General features: G+C 37.3%; 3 protein-coding genes and 1 long non-coding RNA gene across 5 annotated transcripts; 2 read left to right on the forward strand and 2 right to left on the reverse strand.

Moving 5' to 3' along the window:
• Positions 1 to 1,549: 1,549 nt before the first annotated feature.
• On the reverse strand, positions 1,550 to 10,161 carry LOC111810661 (anaphase-promoting complex subunit 5). Of its 2 annotated transcripts, XM_023697404.1 has the most exons (21): positions 9,970 to 10,161; positions 9,630 to 9,887; positions 9,329 to 9,488; positions 9,036 to 9,157; positions 8,484 to 8,730; positions 6,870 to 7,047; positions 6,711 to 6,789; positions 6,525 to 6,610; positions 6,042 to 6,171; positions 5,871 to 5,903; positions 5,444 to 5,692; positions 4,697 to 4,774; positions 4,238 to 4,500; positions 3,911 to 3,970; positions 3,750 to 3,817; positions 3,430 to 3,535; positions 3,209 to 3,350; positions 2,848 to 2,946; positions 2,465 to 2,729; positions 2,276 to 2,343; positions 1,550 to 1,859 (listed from the first exon to the last, which is right to left on the reverse strand). In XM_023697404.1, exons 2-21 carry the CDS (start codon positions 9,798 to 9,800, stop codon positions 1,698 to 1,700), a joined length of 2,766 nt encoding a protein of 921 aa, XP_023553172.1. In that variant the 5' UTR covers positions 9,801 to 9,887; positions 9,970 to 10,161; the 3' UTR covers positions 1,550 to 1,697. The 2 variants fall into 2 exon arrangements, with proteins under 2 accessions (XP_023553172.1, XP_023553173.1); XM_023697405.1 differs by lacking the exon at positions 9,970 to 10,161 and having other exon boundaries at positions 9,630 to 9,922.
• Positions 10,162 to 10,970: 809 nt separating this feature from the next.
• Positions 10,971 to 13,344, reverse strand: LOC111810926 (60S ribosomal protein L10-like). The gene is made up of 2 exons (XM_023697775.1): positions 13,164 to 13,344; positions 10,971 to 11,847 (listed from the first exon to the last, which is right to left on the reverse strand). Exon 2 carries the CDS (start codon positions 11,822 to 11,824, stop codon positions 11,162 to 11,164), a length of 663 nt encoding a protein of 220 aa, XP_023553543.1. The 5' UTR covers positions 11,825 to 11,847; positions 13,164 to 13,344; the 3' UTR covers positions 10,971 to 11,161.
• Positions 13,345 to 16,162: 2,818 nt separating this feature from the next.
• LOC111810489 (cationic amino acid transporter 8, vacuolar-like) lies at positions 16,163 to 18,288 on the forward strand. The gene has a single exon (XM_023697197.1). It carries the CDS (start codon positions 16,293 to 16,295, stop codon positions 18,078 to 18,080), a length of 1,788 nt encoding a protein of 595 aa, XP_023552965.1. The 5' UTR covers positions 16,163 to 16,292; the 3' UTR covers positions 18,081 to 18,288.
• Positions 18,289 to 18,579: 291 nt separating this feature from the next.
• Positions 18,580 to 22,906, forward strand: LOC111809895. The gene is made up of 3 exons (XR_002817332.1): positions 18,580 to 18,871; positions 21,739 to 21,842; positions 22,844 to 22,906. It is a non-coding gene; the product is annotated as an uncharacterized LOC111809895 (long non-coding RNA).
• Positions 22,907 to 23,532: the final 626 nt, after the last annotated feature.

Genomic DNA, 23,532 nt, shown 5'->3' on the forward strand with positions numbered 1-23,532 from the left:
TAATCATTATTTGACGCTATAAAATTAAAAATATTCTCGGAGCTAGCTTAGAAAAACAACACATCTCATCTTCAATGACGTCTTTAACAAGTACGAACAAAACGTCTTCAAGAATCTAAACAATAAAACAAAGTCGAGTTTCGAACTCTTACAACAAATTACCGTTTTTAAGCATAGATAAAACAAGAACACGAAACCAGAAACGGACCCGACACAAATGTAATTATATTTTCACATTAGAGAGGGAAGAACAAATGTAAGCAGAAGAAGGGGAATTCAAAACAGTGTTACATGGTATGTCATGATCAATCGTCACAACCACAGCCTCCGCCACAGTCAGCGCCGCAGCCGGCACTGTCTCCACCATCGCTGCCGTGAGCGGCTGCAGCTTGTTTGGTTGGATGAGTGGCGTGTCCGAGCTCAACATCAGGGCATGTGGAGGGTCGTCTTGCAGCTTCCTTCTTCTTTGCACGGGTCTCAAGTGCATGAAGACAGCAAAGAATGAACAAACTGGATATTATAGGACTGCAGCTCAAAAGAACTATACCATAAACTTCCATTTTTAACGTTTTGGATCTCAATTTTCTCTGATTTGCTTTATACCAATGGTCAACTTCATGAGTGAAAAGAACTGCAAGTTTTTTCTTCTCTCATTTGACTTTTGGTGTACAAGGAAACCACCTTGAAACTTCATTTCTTCCCAAGAATGAATATGGTGTTTCTCTTTTATGTGGATATAAGGAGGCTATCACGGTGTGCCGTGTGAGGCAAAGCTGACCGGGAGGTTACAATTCAAATATCTGCACATAACCCTGAAATATCTACATTAGTAGGTTATTGTTAGGAACCAGACTCTCCACAATGATATGATATTGTAATGGTATGATATTGTCTACTTTGAATATAAACACTCGTGGCTTTACTTTAGGCTTCCCAAAAGGCCTCGTACTAATGTAGATGTATTCCTTATTTATAAACTCATGATTATTCCCTTAATTAACCAACGTGCGACTCCCCTCAACTCGAATAAAGTACACCATAGAGCCTCCTCTGAGGTCTATGGAGCCCTCGAACAACCTCCCCTTAATTGAGGCTCGACTCTGGAGCCCTCGAACAATGTACATCCTTTGTTCGACACTTGAGTCACTTTTAACTATACTTTTGAGGGGTCCCAATTTCTTTGTTCGACATTTGAGGATTCTATTGACAATGCTAAGTCAAGGGCATGACTCTGATGCTATGTAAGGAACCCGGCTCTCCACAATAGTATGATATTGTCTACTTTGAGCAATAGCTCTCATGGCTTTGTTTTGGCTTCCCCAAATTGTCTAATAGCAATAGAGATGTATTCCTTATTTATGAACTCATGATCACTCCCTCCCTTAATTAGCCAATGTGCGACTCCCTCTCAACAATTATGTGGTGAGAAAGGAAAAGACAACACAACACTAATTTGCGTCGAGAGAAGCGGAACATGTAAAATGTGTGCTCCAGCTTCTCCCGACGCCTAATGAACTTTTTCCAACACAACTTCGCATCGAGAAAGATCTAGATAAGATTACTTCTTTTTTGGCATTTTGGGAATCACATTTTGTCAATAACTCGGGTAATTGTCAAGCTTCAACAAGAGGTTGTGGAATTTCTGTAAGAAATAAACATAAATGAATACATTACAGCATCAAGCATGGTACTTGTTGTCATGATACATTGAGCAGAGAACTGTCTGTTTCCTCAGGATTCTCGAGAGCCATAATATGTTTCTTGAAAGAATCTGCCGCTTCTTCCCTTTCATCAAGCCGCCCCAATTTGTCAAATACCATTGCCATTAAATAGAAAGCTTCGGCTGCCATTTCATGATACTTGGAGAGAACAACAGAGAAAGAGTCTACTGATCAATAACAGATAAACAAAAGGAATGCAAAGCAGAAGCATTGATGCTAATAAAGTTGCTACAATCAAACGCAAAATCTTCTGTTAAGTTTATTGATCTCTTTGAAATTTCTCAGTGCAATGATCTCTAAATACAAGATTTTCAAATATGGCATGACAAGAACAATCTTCTGTTAAGTTTATTGATCTCTTTGAAATTTCTCAGTGCAATGATCTCTAAATACAAGATTTTCAAATATGGCATGACAAGAACATGTATTTTTTGCACATTCGGGAGGGGTAACAAGAGACGGAAAATTCAATCGAGAAATTTGCGAAAGGTTAAATCGTTCTTCCTTCCTAATTGAAACTCTTAAAGTGCGTTCGTTTATAACTAGTAACATACCTCCAACAACTGAAGCTCTTCGGACGCTTGCTTCAAAGGATCCAACACAACCTCCGGGTCTTTAGAAACTGTTCGATGAGAAAATTCAGCCAAGACAAAGTTCATTTTTTGAAGTATGGTTCTATAAGGGGAAAATGAAATATTGCAGGTAAGAATTTCTAAGAACGATTACGACCATGTCAGGAGTACCTGAAAAGCTTGGACTACAGAGGTAGCATTTCGCTTCGACTATAAAAGCACGAGCTCGGAGCTCCAAACCTCCATGACCAAGAATCATCGGGAAAGCTCCATGTAAAAGATTCAAAGCCCTTTTTGAATGGCTAGGCCCAAGTGAGAGCCATAACTCGGCAATTGTCAGAGTGGCTGATGCTTTTAGAAGATCAAGGTTAAATGACTGGCAAAAGGAAAGGCTTGCCAAAGCATAAGGAAGACCTACAACAGCATTGCCTGATTTCTGGAGGGAAGGGAGTCAATAAGGACTTTATACTGGCTTATGAAAAGAAAATGAACGCACACAATTTATTTTCTTATCACAAAATGGTGGTTAAAAAACACACGATCTTTAAGTTTACCTTGTGTATTTCAGCCAGCAAAAGAAGAACAGAAGCATTCTGGACCTGTAGATTATATTTATAACACAAACAGAAAAGGGAGTGTGCTACACGAGCTGCCTGCAAGAATAATAACAATAATAGTCACTTCTAAGGCAATTTAGGGAGAAAGAAATCAAGAAATTGAGAGATATGTCATAAAATAAGCTGTGCTACTGTTTTTCCAAAGAATTGGATATCTTTTCCATATAACTTCCCCAATACAAGAACTATAGAATTGATGTTCGCAAAATAATATGATATGTTCCCACAATTTGCTGAAACAGAACTATTTCTACACAACCAAACATGGAAACATCAGCTTAGTTTCAGAAGTTCTAACCTCACTGAACTGGTTTGCTGCAAGCAATGTTCGAGCATGACGAAAACTCGCCTCTGTCTTCAGATCCAAATCCACACCAGTAACAGATGAGGCTAGAACCCCAATTTCATTACAAGCCTGCTGGGCAAGCTTCAAACAACCTCTAATGGAAGGATACGAAAAATTTAGTAAAGGTAATAACTAGGCAAACGGTAAATAATCATCATATCACTAGAGATTACCTGTGTAGAGCATGCTCGTGAACGAGCTGTAACTTTAATAGTAAAATCCGTGACTTTGAGAGCGACAAGAACTTCTCTTCTGCTACTTTAAGTGCACTAAAGGCCTCTGTTAAAGGAAAAGCACAGAGTTATAAATCATGACCACCATATGCACCTCATGGTACGGGAGAGCATGTCCAAGTGTCAGTTTGTTCGTGCATGTGCAATCACAAAGCAGGAGGGGGTGGCTAAGCTACCTTGCCAACATAATGGTAACTTGATGCCTTATTACAGGTAGAGAAATAGTAAATGAAATGTGTCAATGAAGCATTTTCCCTGACCTTTGTATCCTTTAAAAATTGCCAAATGTTGTATGAGTTTCACATACGCCAATGATGCATCAGATGAACTATATGACCCCAAAAAGAAACGAAAGGTCTTTAACAATTTTAATGAAGAATAATTTAGAATATTAAAAAATACCTTATAAGTTAGAAATTACCTTGATGCGTCTGCAAAACAAGTTGCATAAAGAAGGGCGTTTATTCGTGCAAGAGGAGCACTGAAATGGCCAGGGCAGAAAAATGGTCAGGCAGCAAAACAATTGCAGACTGAATAATTATTTCGAGGGATTGGGGAACAAACAGGAAGAGAAAATTAAAATAACACATAGAATTGCTAAAATTAAATTCAATTACAACCAGTAGTTAAAATTAAAGTACGGGAGCAGAGATAATAATCTGAGTTTTGCAATTTGATCTACAAAATATACAAACACGCACACGCACACAAAAGTACTATAAGAGAGAGAGGCCCTTGTTAAGATCACCTGCCATATAGCTCAGCGGCACTTGCTCGTAACAAGTATGAAGAGCCTAATAACTGTAAGACAGATCCAGGAATTGAGGTGGGTTGTGCAAAAAATGGTAATTCACTCGAGTTATTCCCCGATTCAGGGTCTCTAGACAATACATGTGAACCCGCAGGCTTTTGTAAATTCTTAAGCCATGTAGTGCTAAAGGATCCATCTGTTGTCTTTGTAGAACTTTCAGTGCCATATTGACAAATTAAATGATTACTCAACCTTAACTCCTGTCAGAATTAAATGCAAGTATCAGAATAAAATAGAAAATAATATCCTCCTCAATAGATATAGACACACACATAAATCTACATGAAGATAATCCTTTTTTCCATTTAAAAAAATAAATAAATAATGAAAATAATAATTTAAACAAAGTATCTAGTAATGGAAACAATGAAAGATAATCATTGTGTTAAACGTTACCTTACAGACACTTATTGGAGAAGTTCTAAGCTTTGAAGAAGCTCTTGGACCAAATGACAGAAGAGGTCTTTGCACATGCTGCAAATAATTTACAACCCGCCAATAGTTAATGAATAAGGAGATTTCCCTACTCTCTCAGTACGTTCAACATGAATAAGTAAGCACTGATTTTTTTCAGTCATAGCACACAGCAGACAGGTATAAGGAATCCACACTGTTTCAGTGAATCAGAAAAAACAATCCCCACTAGCAATCAATAAAACTAGTATTTGGACTTAACAGTAGCCAACAACCGAATAAATAGGGTGTCCTGTTTTTTTTTTTTTTTTTCCTATCCCGGAAATGTTGGGAATGTACTCGTAGAAAAATAACTTTTAAGAAATATCTCTCAAGTCTGCTTTATTTTCCTTATCTTTCAGAATTCCTCCAGTGTGGTTGCAACCCAAAGAAAATAATACAATTTAGTCAGTTTGGCCAAGTAGGGTCAGTCAATTCAGTTTTATGTTAATTTTTAAAAGAACAAAAAATTTAGTTATTCGGTCGGTGTTAGTTTTGGTTGGCTTAGTCGGTTAAAGTGATTTATAGTTGGTTTCAGTTGGTTTAACTGGATTTTTTTGGAGGTTGTTTTGGTTTTTGAAAGTCATAAAGGCAGAAGCATGAGGTGAACTGGTAATACCAATACGCAAACCATGTGTACAAAATAAACATAAATTAACAGAAAGAATCTATAAAATGCAAAGTTGTTACCATCAAATGAAATTTAGCCATAGCAAGATGGTTGGAGGCTACTAATCGTTTCAACTTCAAACTTTCAGCTCTTCTTAGAGACTCCGTCAAAAGCACAAACAATTGTTGTTGGACAGATAGTGAAATTCCCATGCTCATTAAAGGTGAATAGGATGACCCGAGTATTCCACTAGTGCGTGAGAAACCACTTTCAGATAACAAATTTCCTATAGCTGCTAAGGTATATGTGAGGCATGTATCGTTGCTTTGCTGCAAAGAATATTCGAAGTTTAGATATGATCATGCCTTTAAATATCTATCTCATATAGAGAAGTCAAAGATTCACTCCGAAATTATCTAAGTGAATTCATTAGTTTGTTCTTTAGAGCTCCAAGACTATTTCCTCCATATCAATACTTAGAGAATCATAAATGCAAATGAAATTTACCTGTTGCGATACATGGACTGCTTCAGTCAAAACCTGACGATTATCCAAAAAAACAAAACGAATAACTATTAGTTAACTAGAGCAACATAAAATATTCATTTGCTAAAATTCTAGCCTCGTGATTAGAGAAGATACTTGAATATTGGTAATTGGTGGAAAAGAGAAACTGACCTCTAAAGCTTGCTTTGGATGCCCGAAGTGAACATGCATCATCCCTAAACATAATAAAGCAATTTCATATCTACCAAAGCTGTTGCAGCCAGATCCAGGAGGGACAAAATCAAATCCTTCAGTCCCTGCACTTTTGTGGCAAAAGTCAAGGGAAAGAAATAAGAAAAAAGTTCGGACATAGNCCCCCCCAAAAAAAAAAAAATGTTTCATTGCATCCTTTTTAATAATTGAAACTCCCCGTCATTTATATACTTCTCCCCCATCCCCTAGCCTTCATTCTGACAGACGACAGTATGTCCAAAGGCTAGAAGGTGAGAAAAGATAACAGAAGAGCAATGTGAAAGAAAATGTTCATTTTATTGATAATAGTTCTCCATATTAAACAATGCATTATATCTCTTCACTCAAAGGAAAGAGTGATCATATTGGCTAGGGAAATCATCAACTAACCTATGAAAGGAAAAGGCATTGTTAGTTGCTTACCTGTAGTCGAAATAGCGGTGGACATTTTCCAAAGCAGAAAAATAATCATCATGAGAAAGGGTGTTCAAATAACGCAGAAAGTGAACCTGCATCCGATTTCAACCGAGATAAATAGGGCAGTTCACATGTTAAAAGAAATCTAATATAGTAAATAATCATGAAAATATTGGAAAAAGATTCAATTACTCGATGGAGTTCAGGTGCCATTTTTTGGAGCTGTTTAAGAACCATTTCAAAAGCATTCAGAGAAAATAAGCTTCCAAGCCTGCACCAATTTTTAAAATTCGATTAGTGTTATAGCAAGGAACAACATTTTCTGGGTTGATTAAGCATATTTACTCTTACTTTTCAATTGTTTCAGCTTGTGCATCTAAGTAGCCTTGCATCTGCCAATTTGTCCTCAGGAATGCACCACCACTGGGATCCATATCTCTCGAGGTATTGCAAAGATTGTGAGAGTAGGAAAAAGCTTCTTTAGCTTTATTGCTAGTTTTGCACTTCGGGAAAGAAGGAACATCAACATCTGTAATTTTGAGAAATACAGATTAATAACTATGATAAGAAGCTTAAATTATTTAATTCTATGGGAAATTTGAGGAGTTGCAAAAATTAGTAGCCACTTCCATAAGATTGTGAGAGAGTTGGGGCATCTCAGATTAAGTTTATGTATGCGGGGAAGCTAATGGGTCTGCAGACCCTAAGTAGTTGATGATATAAGCACCGAAACTCAGCCCTCTCAAATGTATGAGAATTTTATAACCATTTTCTTCCTTATAGCTTAATTCAGTACTAAATTGGTGTAAATTTGAGCCAAGTCATAATTACATATGGACTTGGCAAGAAGATGTAGAAAGGAAACAAAAAAAATTGAGATGATCCCAAAAAAAAAATCCAGCTTGTCTCTTCTCCATTGAAGATTCTACTATTCCCTTCAAATCAAAGCCTCTAAAGAATAGAATTCACAGCATTAGACCATAAGATACCAGTTTTATCTTTGAAGGGACCACCTGCAGTAAGCTGGAACCTAAAAGAAGGCATTAATATCGTTCTTCTTTGAAGGAAACAAAATATAGTAAGGACCAAAATGATGAGAACATATCAAATATCCTTACTTACAAAGTATAGTAAGGACCAAAATATCGTTCTTCTTTGAGAGAACCGAATTGGCAAGAGTTGACCTCCCTCTTCTTTGAGGGCAAATGTTGAGAACATATCAAAAGAATTAAATTTCTCATAAGCTGACAACTTAGGATTAGGTTTTGGGGTGTTTAATATGTTAGTCAAACATGCAATACTAAGTTCAAATCCTTGCGGCATTTCTTCCTATGTGCGTTTTGTTATTTCACATATTGATTCTCAAGACAAAGGGTTCTAAATTAGACTAAAGGATTACATTTATCCTAATCCAACCGTTCACTAACTTTAATCTGGTCAAGGCATTGAGCTCAAGTTGAGGTTTTCCTCCTCTTACCTGTATATTTTTTCTTACACGACAAAATAGACTGCTTGTACAGGAAACCAAAATTTTGAAGCAGAAGGCCTTTTGATGGAGCTTACAAAAAGCCGTCCAAACAAAAGCATAGAGCAACAATGCTATAATACACAAAAGAATTTAAGAGAGCAAAGAACCTAAAATTTTAAAGCAAGCCAAAGTTGGTTCCCGATGAAATTTGTTTCCCTTTTTTCATCTAAAAGTTAACTAGTTCCTCCAAAACCAATTTTGCTATAGCAGTAATGTACATCATTCCCCACTATAACACGTGGGAAAGATATGAATGAGTGAAGACGAAGGAATCAATAAATGGAAACAAAAAAAAATGATAAATAGAGTTTAAACTCTCGAGAAAATTATTCGAATGACATAGAAATATTTGCGATCATTTATACACATGGTTTATTTAATTTTCCAAGTTGTCTTTTCATATAAAGAACCAATGAGTAAACAACATGTGCCTGTACCTTCAACCAATCCAGAAAGTGCTTCGGACATATGGAAATGAAAAGAAATGCCCTGAGTGCTCCTTTTTTTTGCTTCAATTTCTTCATTAACCTTTTCAAAAACAAGATTCTCCAGGTCCATATTTTCATATTCCGGCAATGTCTCCAAATCATTCCTAGTATCATCTACTTCAGATGCTCCATAGGAACAACTTGAAAGAGTTTCTTTGCTATACATTCCTATATTTGTCAGAAGATGGCAAACACCCTGCATTGAATTTTCAGAAATGACCATCCAACTTGTAAAGCAACACTAAAACCCAAGTTCAAAATATTTTTATATTCAAAGAAATTGCTATTAAAAGCAAACGATGCAGGAGATATTGCGTAACGAAAAGGTAAAAAACAAAAACAAAACAAAACAAAACTCAAAGAGGGAAATGTTCTTATCGCCATTTACTCCATGGCTCCTATTTCTCACTGGAAACACCAACCGTTGCAGTAAACCAGTTTCCGAAACATTAACAAGTGAAGGGGGTACTAACTATGAAGACAGTAAGTAAACTAGAGTACCTCAAATGATAATACATTGAAGGCAAGAACACAGCGACGAAGGAACATTCCTAAGTTGCTGTTGGGGTCCAAAACGATCTGGTCATCTTCCATGACACCCGAATCCGAACCTCCAAGGATTCCTGAATAAATCGAGATTTTAACTTCTTTAGTGAGATGCAAGGTTGGTGAATTGAGAAAACAAGAAACTAAATCATACAATGAAAGAGAGTAATATTGGCCATACATTAGAACTTAAAGAAGACAAAAAATAAGTTTGGGTGAGAAATGAATGAGGGGTTTGCAGAACTAACCTCGCATCTCATTAAAGAAGTTAAACAAATCATCAGGGGAGGCTAGAGATGACAGCCTACTTGTTAAATGATCAATCAACCAATGATCCAGCAAGCCACCAACTTCCCTTAATTGATTTATGAGCTCTTCAAGTTTTGGTTCCAAAATATCATCGCAAGACTGGAAAATAAAACATGCCACTACATAACATCTAAACAAGCATATATACTACCACCAACAGGCATTCACTGGAAACATGAGCATGATTATGAAGGTAAGGACTAAGAATTGCAGAGTTTAATGTTGACACTAGTAAAGTACCTTAGTGAGAGCCAACAAGAACAGACCAAGACGATTATGCTGAGCTACTGATGAAAAAGAAAAAGGTACTGAGGTTTTAGCCTGCGGAGCAAATATTTGTAGCAGTATGCAGACAGAAACTTTGTGCGGCGTAACCGCGAATCCCCCTAGCGATTTGAAAATCCCAACCATTTTAGAGCAAAATTCTCCGGTTCTCTCTGCCTCGTTGATGCGAATCTCTTGAGACAATTCAAAGCATTGCTAATCCAGCTGCACCATCTACATCCACCACCAAAATCTCCACGGTAATACTCACTGAAAATGATAACGAAGAAGTTCAGAACTCAAATGCGAGTTATACCTTAAGAGGTCTAGCTTGGAAATGGATAGGGACCGATGGGGCTATCAGGTGCAGAATATTGCCTTGAGAGGTGAGATGAAGCTTATGAAAGCTAATTTTGGTGTTCGGAACGAACCAGACCGCCGGAGAGAGTGGAGAGGGGACGGCGCGGCGGGAAGGAAAGAGAAGAGTAGGAGGAGGGAGAAAGGAGAGAGACAGTTTTCAAAAAGAAAAAATTGTGAAATTACAATTTTGGGTTCTTACGTAGCCAATTTCAATTTCATCCCTATTATTTTAAAAAATTTCAATTTAGTCCCTAGGTTCGATTTTATCTTTATACTTTAAAATTTTAATTTTAGCTTTTTATTTTAGTTCGACAATATATTAGAACAACTTTTGATGTTTTAGACACGGTAATTAAATTACGCTCGGATTAATAGTAAAAAATAGAAGAGAACCTTTGAGTCGAAAATGGTTCACGGACCCATTGTTGAAATTTGAGTTAGGATATGGAGACTAAATTGAAAATATTAAAATCATACGAACTAATATGAAAAGAACTTGAAACCGTAAAAACCAAATTGAAACGAAACGTACGAATTTTTTAAAAGTGATTCATATGGTTTAACGCAAAACAATCACGTGAACAGAGAGCTACCAAGCATTGTGAGCTCAAGTGAGTCAGCTAGAGAACATCAAACTCAAACACTGAAGCTTCTTGCCTTGAGTGCCCCATACTTTTTAGGGCAACAATCAATCTTTGTCCACTGTCTCAAGATTTCGTTAGGTATCACACAGTCGACACCGTTCTCTAACAGGTCTATCTAATCAATCATCCTCTAAGCTCTCTACTCCCGAGATTTTGTTAGGGATCGCACGGTCAACTACATCAACAAGTTAGGGTACAGTCTACCAGACAAACAAATCTCAACAATCTTTTGAAACATTACAATAAGCTCTTATCAGAAAAAATATGGTTAAACTCCAACCCATTCGTAACATCACGATAGACATGAAAACTGTGACACAAAGCACTAAGTCGCTACAATAGCAACCAATTGGTTAAGTTGAATCGAATTATGAACCAAACGAGTTTATAATCATTGGAGAAGCTTCAGAAGACTCAAATCTAGTAGGATAGAAGATAAAACAGCATAAAAAGGAAGCTCAGTTCGATTCCAAATAATTTAAACAAGAAAACAAATGACCAAGTCTATGCAGTTTGAGATAGAAAAGCTCTTCCAGGCTGACGGTTAGCAAGAGGCCCATGGCAACCAAGAAGCTTTGCGTTAACACCATCAGGAAGAATCTTGTTCTCTGCCTTGTACTTCAGATACTCAGCTCGGCTGAATTTAGTGAACCCCCACTTCCTGCTTACAATGATCTTCTGACGACCAGGAAACTTGAACTTAGCTCGGCGGAGAGCCTCCTGCGCATTCTGTCCGTTGTTGTCCTTGCAGCGAACCGAAAGGAGAACCTGACCGATGTCCACCCTCGCACAGGTTCCTAGTGGTTTGCCAAATGCACCTCTCATACCAGTTTGGAGCCTATCAGCCCCAGCACACGAAAGCATCTTGTTAATACGTAGAACATGGAACGGGTGAACCCGAACCCTCAAATGGAACGCATCCTTCCCAGCAAACTTGGTCATATACTTATTGCAGGCAATCCTAGCTGCTTCCAAAGCCTCACTTGACACATTTTCTTTCTCCCAACTCACAAGGTGGACACAGAATGGAAATTCATCAACTCCTTTCCTTTTCATGCCAACATCATAGATCCTAATCTTGGGATCGGGGACACCACGACAAAATCGAGACTTAGGGTATGGTTTGTTTTTAATCTGTCGGTAACACCTAGCCGGTCTTCTCCCCATTGCAAGCGTGCTCAAACTGAAACCTGCATAGTTGTACAAAAATATAACAACATCACGTAAAAGTTAACTGGATAATGTCCAAAACTAGATGGCTAATTGAAATTGCACCCAAATCTCGTGTAACAGTCCAAGCCCACTGCTAGTAAATATTGTCCGCTTTGGTTCATTACGTATCGCCGTATCGCCATCAATCTCACAGTTTCAAAACGCTATCTATTAGGGAGAGGTTTCCACACTCTTATAAGGAAGGCTTCGTTCCCCTCTCCAACCAATATAGGATCTCACAATCCCCGCCCCCTTGGGAGCCTAGGGTACTCGTTGGCACATCACTCAGTGTCTGGATCTGATACCATTTGTAACAACCCAAGCCCACCCGAATCCCCACCCCCTTGGGGGCCTAGCGTCCTCATTGGCATATCACTTAGTGTCTGGCTCTAATATCATTTGTAACAGCCCAAGCCCACCGCTACAAAATATTGTTCGCTTTGGCCCGTTACATATCTCCATCAGCCTCACAGTTTTAAAAAGCTGTCTACTATGGAGAGATTTCCACACCCTTATAAGAAATGTTTTGTTCCCCTCTCTAACTGAGGTGGGATCTCACATCTCACATCTCACATCTCACATCTCACGAACATCCCTCACCCAATTCTCAAAACCTATCCTATTTCCCTTTCCATGAACATCAAAATGCTGCACCCAGTATAACCTCATTACATAGACAATAGATGAAAATTCAGCTTAGGAGATTTAAATCCAGATGTAACTCAAAATCAACTAAACCTTCAACAATTGAAGTTATAACCAATAGGACTTGTACAGAAAAGGTCAGGCCAGTTTTTTTGGCCACTAAACATAAGAAATAATGAACAGAGAATAAATCAGACAGCAGTGTTGTAAATCATACAGACATATCCTTGAAACTCAGCACAACTACACTTAGCCGCACCAGGAGAACAGTAAGATATGCCCGATTATCATAAGTACCTGCTTCAATCATCATCTTCTCCTCGTTCTTAATTTTATAACACAGAAGCAACCATCTAAAGTTGTTGAAACTAATTATAGATCATTATTGACGCTAAATGGATTCAAATAGCCCTAAACCAACAATACAATCATCTCCCAATCTTAAGTAGACATTACCCTGAAATGCTCCTAATCAAATGAACGCTTTATGGCTCAACACACCTCATGAACTTTCCTCTGTTTCAGATAAAAACTAATCTACGATTTCCCGAATGCAACATTAGCACTAACAACAGCTAGTTTTCGGGTTCAGCAACCAGCAAGCATCAAAATTACGACCGAAATAAAGAAGAAAAAGTAGTGTTCGTACCACCAAAGCAGCGATTGAGAGATAAGTTGTGGAAGCGGCGGCGACGCGACGAGATTCAGCGCCTAAAATGGTTGTTAACCCTTTTTATAGCAGATTTGGACGCAGAAATTGGGCCAAATACCCCTTTTTCAACCGTGAAATTTGTCAACAAAAATTGGCTGCTTGAACAACAAGTTTGTCCAACCTAATTCATTTCACACTCCAAGGATTGATTTCTAATTGAATTTGAGTTATATTTGGTTAATTTTTGTTTAAATATTATTATTTTTAAACATTTTATAAAATTGATAAGATTTTAAAAAATTTATTAAAAATTACTACTTATGAAATAAAGCGTAAAAATAAAATTACAGTCGATGGTGTAACATGATAAAATTAAATTATAATGTTTAGTTAAGTTGAGGGTAAAATGTGATGAAATTAAAAGTTCGGGTTAAAAATTGATATTAGGAGTGTACATCTAACCCAACAACTCAGACTATCCCAACCTGAATTATAGGTTGGGTTGGGTTGTTTTCTCTGAATCTGAAGTGACTCGGTTCGGTTTCTGGTTTATAGGATAAAAAACTCGGGTTGACTTGAAATCGAATAAAACTTGCAAATAACATTGAGATATCGTGTGTAAAGGTCTGTCATAATGGCAATTCGGGTTTACAGAGAACCCAACCCAAAAATAGAAGGTTGGGTTAGGTTGGGTTGTGAAAATTTTCGGGTAGGATTCTCATCAATCCAATCAACCCAGCTTAACTCAATCCAGACCACGTACACTTCTAATTAATACCACAAATTTTAAAATAAAAATTATTATTTTAATTAATTATAGTTTAAATTTATTAGTGCGGATTTCCCTCGTAACCGACTCTCTCCCCCACACGTTTGCAGTGACGCCTGCAAACGTGTGAAGTAATATTCTACATTTATTTTATTTAAAAAAGTGTTTTTCTAAATAGTTAAGAATATTTTAAATTGTTTAAGACTATTTCGAACATTTTTAACAAAAGTCGGGGTTTTCATATGAGTTTTGACCTGGACTTTAGAGTTAAGTTCATCTATATAAAATATAAAAGCTCACCAAATTTGGTGTCAATTAGATACCCGACGTACGTTGGGATTGTATGACTGCTTGCCAAAATAAAGTCCACTCGAAAAATTTTAAAAATGTCTAAGAATGTACCATAAGAGATGTGACTAGTGGTTAATTATTTTAAATTGTTTTCAACGCATTTATTCGATCATGTTTTCTAAAACATTTCTTTCAAAGGTGACCCAAGACTCGATTATACGTCAAGGTCCACTAGTTTGGAATGGAACAGATATGACTGGAAAATAATTTTGCTTTTTAATATCTAACATTTAATTTATAAATTAATAAATTGATTAAAAATTTGTTTATTTCGTCACATTCACAATATTTTACGTTATTTTTTTTATATATATTAACGATTTAATTTGTTTAAAATAATTGTTTAAAAATTAAATAAGTTTATCTTTAATGTTTTATTAGGAAATTTCCAACATTTCTTTAAATTTTTGTGAAATATGTGATTTTTCTTAAAATGTTGGTTGATATATCTGGAAATTTGACGTTTTTCTCCTATTTTTTCCCCTCACAAATCATTAATTACCAAACATAGCCCTTCAAATTTAAATTTTAATTACTCGCCCATCTCAGACTTTATGTGTACAAATTTCGTTACTCGATCTCATAGATATTGTTCGTTTTAGCTCGTTACGTACTGTGGTTTTAAAACGTGTGTACTGGGTAGAAGTTTCTATACCTTTGTAAGGGGACCTAATAGTCTTTCCCTTTAAGAGTCCAGCATCTTCACTAGCACACCGCTTTGTAAGCGCCCAGATCCACCGCTAGCAGATATTGTCTTCTTTGGGCTTTCCATTTCGAGCTTCCCTCAATGCTTTCAAATGGGTCGGCTAGGAGAAGGTTTCCACACCCTTATAAATGGTGGTTTGTTCTCCTCCCCAACCAAGGTGGGACATCACAATCCACCCAAAGAGGACAATATCTGCTAGCGGTGGATCTGGGTCGTTACAAATGGTATCAGAGCCAGACACCGGACGATGTGCTAGCTTTCTCGCTGTTCCCCAAAGGGGGTAGACACGAGGCGGTGTGCCAGTAAGAACGTTGGGCCCCGAAGAGGGGTGGATTTGGGGGCGGTCCCACATCGATTGAAGGAAGGAAAGAGTGCCAGCGAGGACGCTAGGCCTCGAAGGGGTGGATTGTGATGTTCCACATTAGTTGGGGAGGAGAACAACCCACCGTTTATAAGAGCGTGAAAACCTTCCCTTACCAAACGCGTTTTAAAGTCTTGAAGGGAAAGCTGAAGGATGACAATATCTGCTAGCAGTGGATTTGGGTCATTACAGTTTCATGTCTCCCCTAGCAAATATTGTCAACCATTTATAATGTCCCAAACCCACCATTGTTTGCTTTGACCCGTTATGCATCACTGTTAGCCTCACAGTTTTAAAACTAGTCTAATAAGGAGAGATTTTTACGATCTTATAACAAATGTTGTTTCGTTCTTCTCTCCAACCGACATGGGATCTCAAGTTAAATAACTCGGGTTTAGAGTTACTTAGATTATCAATATTTTCTACATTTTTTTTANAAAAAAAAAAAAAAAAAAAAAAAAGGAATTTCAATCTCCCAATAATAGGGAATAACTAACTACTAATTGACTTGGTCGAAGGGATAAGAAATTATTATTTTAAATTATTTTTGTTGGTTTTTTTTAGAAATTATAATTTTATTTGCGTTAAATAATAATGATTTACAGATTAATTATCAATTTTTAAATGGTAATTGATGGAATTATATTGAGAAAATAATGTAGATGAAATATAGACCAGATTCAAAATAAAATGGGCAAACCGGTAATTTTGCCAAAAAAGTGGGGCAAATCGAAAATTATTTTAATAATTAAAAAATAATCCATATTTTAAGCGTGAGGAAAATTAAATAATTTTTTTTTTTTTTTCCTGAAAAAAAGAAAATAGTTTATTTTTTTTATTTAAATATACAAATTGGATATTTTTCATCACCAATCAGCGATCCTTCTCGTAATCAGTCAAATCAAACTTCAATCCATCTTCACCGACAATCTCGCCGGCATGGACGAACCCACGACAGAGCCACCACATGAACCGCCGCCGTCGGTGGAAAGAAGTTACTGGAGGAGGTGGAGCAAGCAAGACATTTTTCCAGAAGAGTCATTCCGGGACTGTTCTTCGTACAAATATGCTTTGTCGCAAACGTGTTCTCGCCTTAAGGACCGTTTATTGGACCGTTCCTCCGACGCTAATGAGCTCTTCGAACTTCCTAAGGTCAGCGAAGTCGGGATGAAGAAATGTCTCACTTGGTGGGACTTGATTTGGCTTGCTTTTGGCTCTGTTGTTGGTTCTGGTATTTTCACGATCACTGGCCTCGAAGCTCGCGATGATGCTGGACCTGCAATTGTGGTCTCTTACGTAGTTTCGGGGATCTCTGCGTTGCTCTCTGTCTTCTGTTATACTGAATTCGCTGTTGAAATTCCCGTCGCCGGAGGTTCCTTCTCGTTTCTTCGCATCGAATTGGGGGATTTTATTGCGTTTATCGCCGCGGGGAATATCTTCTTGGAGGCGATTGTTGGTGCGGCTGGACTCGGGCGGTCTTGGTCTTCCTATTTTGCGAGTATGATCAACACTGATAACCCTGATTTTCTTCGGATTAAGGTGAATTTCTTGTCGGAAGGGTTTAATCTTCTTGATCCAATTGCTGTTGTAGTGCTTCTTGTTGCTAATGGTATTGCTATGAGTGGAACGAGGAGGACATCTTTCTTGACATGGATAACTTCTGTGCTCAGTACTTTCCTAATTTTCTTTGTGATTGTGGTTGGATTTATGAGAGGGAAATCTTCAAATTTGGTACCCTTTTTCCCTTTTGGTGCGAAGGGTGTTTTTCGAGCTGCAGCTGTTGTTTATTGGTCTTATACTGGATTTGATATGGTGGCCACCATGGCTGAGGAAACCAAGCAACCTTCAAGGGATATACCGGTGGGATTGATTGGATCCATGTCTATGATCTCTGTGATCTATTGCTTGATGGCCTTGTCATTAACAATGCTGCAAAAGTATACGGAGATAGATAGGAATGCAGCCTTTTCCGTTGCATTTGATAAAATTGGGATGACATGGGCTAAATACTTAGTTAGCATAGTTGCTATCAAGGGAATGACTACAAGCTTGCTGGTGGGATCTATGGGGCAAGCTCGCTACACCACACAGATTGCTAGAGCCCATTTGATTCCACCCCTTTTCGCCTTGGTTCACCCGAAAACGGGAACTCCCGTATATGCTACACTTTTGACGACCATAACTAGTGCAATTGTTTCATTTTTCTCTAGTTTGGATGTCTTATCAACTGTTTTTTCATTCAGCACACTTTCCATTTTTATGCTTATGGCTGTTGCATTACTTGTAAGGAGGTACTATGTTAAGGACACAACACCAAGAAGCGATTATATCAAGTTTCTGATTTTGTTGTTTCTGATCTTTGGTTCTTCTATAGCGTTGACAGTAGTTTGGAATTTGGATAGGCAAGGATGGATAGAATATGTTGTGCCTGCCTCTATTTGGTTCCTTAGCACGTTGGCTATGTCGTTCCTTCCCAAGTACCGATTGCCGAAAGTTTGGGGTGTCCCTCTTGTTCCCTGGCTCCCATCACTGTCTATAGGGATGAATCTCGCTCTTATTGGATCTTTGGGTCGCGTGGCGTTCTTAAGGTTCTTCATTTGCAGCGCAGTAATGCTTCTGTACTATCTGTTCGTTGGCCTTCATTCCACATATGATGTAGCTCATCAAGATGGCTTGGGATCCCAAAATGAGGAGAGAAAAGAGAACGCTAGTAGGGTGGTATGTTAGATGTTGCATTATTTTAAACTGTAAATAGCATTCTGATTCTAGATTGCTAAGATGTCCATTTTCGGCTTTTCTTCGACTACAAATGTATGTTCTTTTGTTGGTTAGCAAGATGAGTCAGTTCTAGTAGGATAAGGAAATGTCATCTTGTGAAACACATGTTGTTTATGCAGATCTGTTCAATAATTTATGTTTCTGGTTTACTGGTTGAGGGTGTTTTCTGGGAATTATCCTACTCCCTGTGGAAGTATCTAATGTTCTTTACTTACTAATTTCAACAATTAAAGACATGTATGCTTGCATCTCTTATATGAACATATCTAGTAATTGGTAGAGGAACACACACACATACACAAGTTATTGTGCTATCCCACATTAGTTGGGGAGGAGAACAAAATATCCTTTATAAGGGTGTGGAAACCTTTCCCTAGCAGACGCTTTTTAAAAACCTTGAAGAGAGGCCCGAAAAGGAAAATCCAAAGAGGACAATATTTGCTAGCGGTGGACCTGGGCCGTTTGAATTTATGTACGAAGTCCGATACCCTTTTACTTAGCTATCTATGCAGGCTTTTGTTTGCTTTGATGGTATATCGGACAGACGAGTTCAACAAACACGGGGGACGTTCGAGAACAATTTTTGGGTTACTGTTTTAATTAGACTAGTTTGACTAACTATTGCTGTATCTGTTCCCTCATCTGTAGTCTGTCATGAACTCTGTCAAGGTCTCACGTAAAGACTGGAGCTGATTGAGTCATGTTCATCTTCAACTCGAAACTATGCCTACAAGGATCAGGTATGATCTTTCTGCTCTCAGATTTCATTACATTCAGAGGAGTAGGAATTATTTTCTTAACTGTGGCTATTCATTGATGAGTTGAATGTGAAAGCCTGCTTTATGTTGATGTGGTTTGTTCTTCTGGGTTCATCTATATAAATGTCTTCAAGCACTTGAAGTTAGGGATTCGATTGGGTTCTCATAATGCTCTGATTAAGAACGATTATGTTTGCCTAGATAAGAGATTTGAGAAGCTTATGGGATTTGAATGAAAATTGGATAAAGCTGTTTATATAAAAAGAAGAACAATTCTATCGGTTAGATTTCGAACTCCTTTCATGTTAGTTCTTAAACCTCGAACATTTTGGTTTTGACTCTAAATCTGCATACAGAGCCATTATAGTGTCTGTCACCAAAGGATTGTAGATCATTTGTTTTTTCAATCTAATGGGTAGATGTTTGCATGAACAAGCATTAAAAATAGTGTAAACATATAGATTTATATTAAATAATTAATGTATTATCAATAGTAGGGATTAAAAAAGATTTATATGCCAATTTAAAAACTAAAGTAAAACATTTGAATGATAACTGATTAAAGTAGAATATTTGAAATTTAAAGGTCAAAAGTAGAATAGATTTAAACAAACCTTTGATTATATTGTTTGGTAAACTCACTTGCCTTGTTTGACCATTTTTAAAACTTCTAAATATATTTTCATTTTTATTTTTATGTTGCTGTCATTAATCCCGGGTTGAACTAGTAATAATAAAAGCTTTGAAGAATCAGGTCGAGTCCAAGCCCATGATGCCCACTTACCTTAAATTTTATATCTTACGAACTAGCTTGACAACAAAATGCAGTAGAATTAGGTCGTTGTTCCTTGAAAATAGTCGAGGTATGGGTCTGGATACACGTGGAAATTAGTCTTGGTACGCCCAAGGGCCTGGATACTCATGAATATATATATATATATAGAATTCTACTTTATATAGAATACCTGTTTCTCTCATAATTAGATGAGATGCCTTTGTTCACTTATGCTTAAAGCAGTGTAGTGAATAGCCCCAAGGGGCAGCCTGGTTGGCAAGAGCTTGGGGTCTCTTGGTCATACCGGCTTGATCCCATGGATTAATTTCAAGAACCCTTGTTGTCTCCCAGGTCTGGGTCTTGGGGTGGGTGCAGGTGCTCCCGAGTATATAAGGGAGCGAAGCTCTAACTCCTGGTTATCAAAAAGAAGAAGATTGCTGTGAATATGTCGCACATTGATTTTCACCATTACTTGCATAGCTTTTGTTTGGTGGGTTTGATTTGCCATAAGCTTCTCAGATATTGTCTATTTCAATTCATAGCTTTTGTTTGGTGTATTTTACCAATGTTGGTTGAGTACGAAACGGTCGTTTATGCGCAATATCTTACTTGTTTCATAAGATTAGTCGAAGACTTCGTAACTTTATGTCGAAGATAAAGAAATATCAACCATAGAAGGTTTGAATCTCATAACCAAAATTTTCTATTGGAGAGAAGAGAAAGATTAGAGAATACTTCCACAAAAAATAAGGTGGATGAGTTACACTCGTTGAGAAAAATACCGAAAAATCCATCGTAATCTCGTGCTCGTTGTGTGTATTCAAAGTAAACATCAAATATTCAAATTTACATATACTTCTCTAGAACTACTAAAAGAAACCTTCATGTCACTAGCAATCCTATTAGAAAGAACAACCCTTAGTCCTAAGAACATGTGATCATCTATCAGCCAACTCCAAGCAAGAACTTTCCGTCGTTTCCAATGATTCTAACACTAACACAAAAAGTATACCAAGTTCAAGACGAGCTCCCCAACCAGATGGTTGGATTTGATGAGCTCATTCCACCTTTATGACTATAACCAAGGCCAAACTTCCAACTAGAGTTTTCTCGTTTAATCCAGGTTTCTAAGATGACTCCTCTAGGTCTCTAATAAGAAATCGAAGCTCTCTCTTCTAACAATAGTTGGAGTTAACGTCAATCAAAGTAACATTTTTCTAAACATGGTCTAAAACCAAATGAAAATGAATGGAAACACATGGTATATAAGTAAAATAGAAGATGATGAAGCAAGTTTATGCAGCTGTTTATAGGAAAAGAAACATGTGAGTTTGAAGAAAATGCAGGCAAGTACATAGCTCGAAAGCAAATGTCAATTCTTATCAGTTCAAGAAGAACAAGAGAAAAAAATCATCCTAAACAGCAACTTGAAGTTTGGTTGCCTAAGAGATAAAAGGAAAAGGGGCAGTGTTGTTTGTATAGTTTAGGTATGTGTGTGGGTGTGGTCTGGTCAGGTCTGGTCTGGTCTGGTCTTCGTCAGAGTATCATGTCAGTGGATAAGTGGCTAAGTAGACATGACAATGCCTTTGTTTGCTTCACTTTCAGTCACAGACCCCAATTGGCAAAACCCCATAACCATATGGCTCTGGTTTTGACACACACCTGCTGCCATGTCTCAATCCTCCCCCACCATCTCTGTTTATCTTCCACTTTCTGTCTTTCTTTCTTTCTCAACTTACTGACTCTGAGCCCTTATTCTGAGATGACAACAGTGAAAGATGCCTTCCTCTTCTCTCCCAGCTTTCCCACATGGCCTCTTAAGCACTCCTTCCACTTTTCTCCATTCCCATTATTGTTTCCCCCTACTTCACGTAGCACCTAGAAGTTGCAAGCATGGGCTCAAGAAATCTTGATTTTATTAGATGCTGTTACCTTTTCTTTTTAATCTATGATGTGGGTTAGCTTTTAGAAACTTAAATCTATGTAGTTAGTAAGATTAATAGGTTTATGTCCGCCCGAATATAGTTTAACGGATCAATTATTGGCTTTGACTTCTGTAATGACCCATGTCCAGGACTTTGACACCTGATAGTCTCGACATTCCTCTGCGATATGATCACGTTAAAGAGTGAAGAGTATCTCGACAAACCAACACAAGTCCATCCACAAAAAATGAAGGTATATTTTGTTGGTATAGATAGTATGTTACATTTCTTTTAAGTTTTTCTTAATGATCCTATATTCAGAATTGCTTTCATTTGAATGTGGTTTTAGTTCATTTATGTACGCCTCTTTCAATGATCTGTTGAGATAAATGTACATTCATGCCCACCAACTTCCGCCTTAGTTCGTCCTAAACCATACTAAGAGAGGTATCAATCTGATACCATTTGTAACAACCTAGACACATAATTCAGTCCATGATTCATAATATGCATTTTGCATCTAATAGCCCCGACATTTTTCTACATCTTTTAGAACATAGTCACGTTACCTATTCCTCGCTTTCACTGTGCTACTCTGGTCCATCGAGGGGGACCAATGGTTCTTTTTAATTATTATTTTTTTCATATTTTGAATTCATTGAATCAAACTTCATGTGGATATCTTTATCTGAAATTTCTTTCTTTTCTCTATAGGTTTATGTAGCAAAATTTGAGTAGTCTTGTCATTGGGTAGTGTTACTTTGTCAATGGGTTGGGCATTTTGGTATTAGATTCAGCTGTCCTTTCACTTGATTTTGTGGTTGAGATTATTAGTATGTTGGATTTCATAAAGTGTTTTCAAGTGAAACAATAACTAATATTAGTTAAATGTTTTTGTCTCTCCAGTTATTTAGTACGGATTAAGAAAGTTCATGTTTGAAGTACAATTGTTCCTTTTTTTCACTTGATCTATGGTTTGACGGTTTTTAATGGTACCCTTCAATTTTAATTATGTTGGGGATAGATACAAAAATGTAGTGTGAAAGAATCCTTATCATGAAAGGGAAGAAGAATTAGGGTTAGTACGAACGGACATTTCTATCCATAGGACTAGCTGATTGGCTCTTATATTCTCACACGACATGATCACATTACTTATCGTTTAACAGTTCAAGCCCATTGCTAGTAGATATTGTCTGCTTTTGCCTGTTATGTATCATTGTCAGTCTCACTGTTTTAAAACATGTATACTAGGAAGAGACTTTCACACAAGAAGTACTTAGATTGTGAGATCTCACAATCTAACTCCTTGGAGGCTAACGTTCTCGCAGGTGGGACGTGTTTTAAAACCGTGAGGCTGACAATGATATATAACAGGCCAAAGCGGACACTATCTGCTAGCCGTGGGTTTGAGCTGTTACATATCACAAACTCCTACTTCTGAGAGTGAAGACAATCTCACTATCTCGTAAACCAACATGAGTTCTTTCAACATGTTTTGTCCTCACTCATAGAGGTTCCTACGATGGAGTCACTGACAACCATAATTTCATATTCTCAAAATTGCTTTCATTCGAATGTGGTCTTACTCTCTTATACTCAAGCGTGACGGTACAATATTTATTATTATTATTATTATTTGTGTGGATGGTATGACATGTGGAAGATATGCATGAAAATCTATATGAGATTTATTGGATATATTTGTGCCCAAAGGGGATTTGATTTGTAGATTTGTTTGAATCAATATATATATATCAATCATTCACGTGATATTTTTTTTTTCTCGACATGTTTTAATTGACATGGGTCCGAAAATATGATTCGAAACGAAGTCATTAAAGCTATTTAGATGATCGATGTTTAGATTTGTAGAGTGAAAACTATGCATCAAAATCAATTTAAATTCGATCATTTAAAAAAAAATCACGACCAAAATGAAA

Source organism: Cucurbita pepo, chromosome LG14, assembly GCF_002806865.2.
Source record: "Cucurbita pepo subsp. pepo cultivar mu-cu-16 chromosome LG14, ASM280686v2, whole genome shotgun sequence".
NCBI lineage: Eukaryota > Viridiplantae > Streptophyta > Magnoliopsida > Cucurbitales > Cucurbitaceae > Cucurbita > Cucurbita pepo.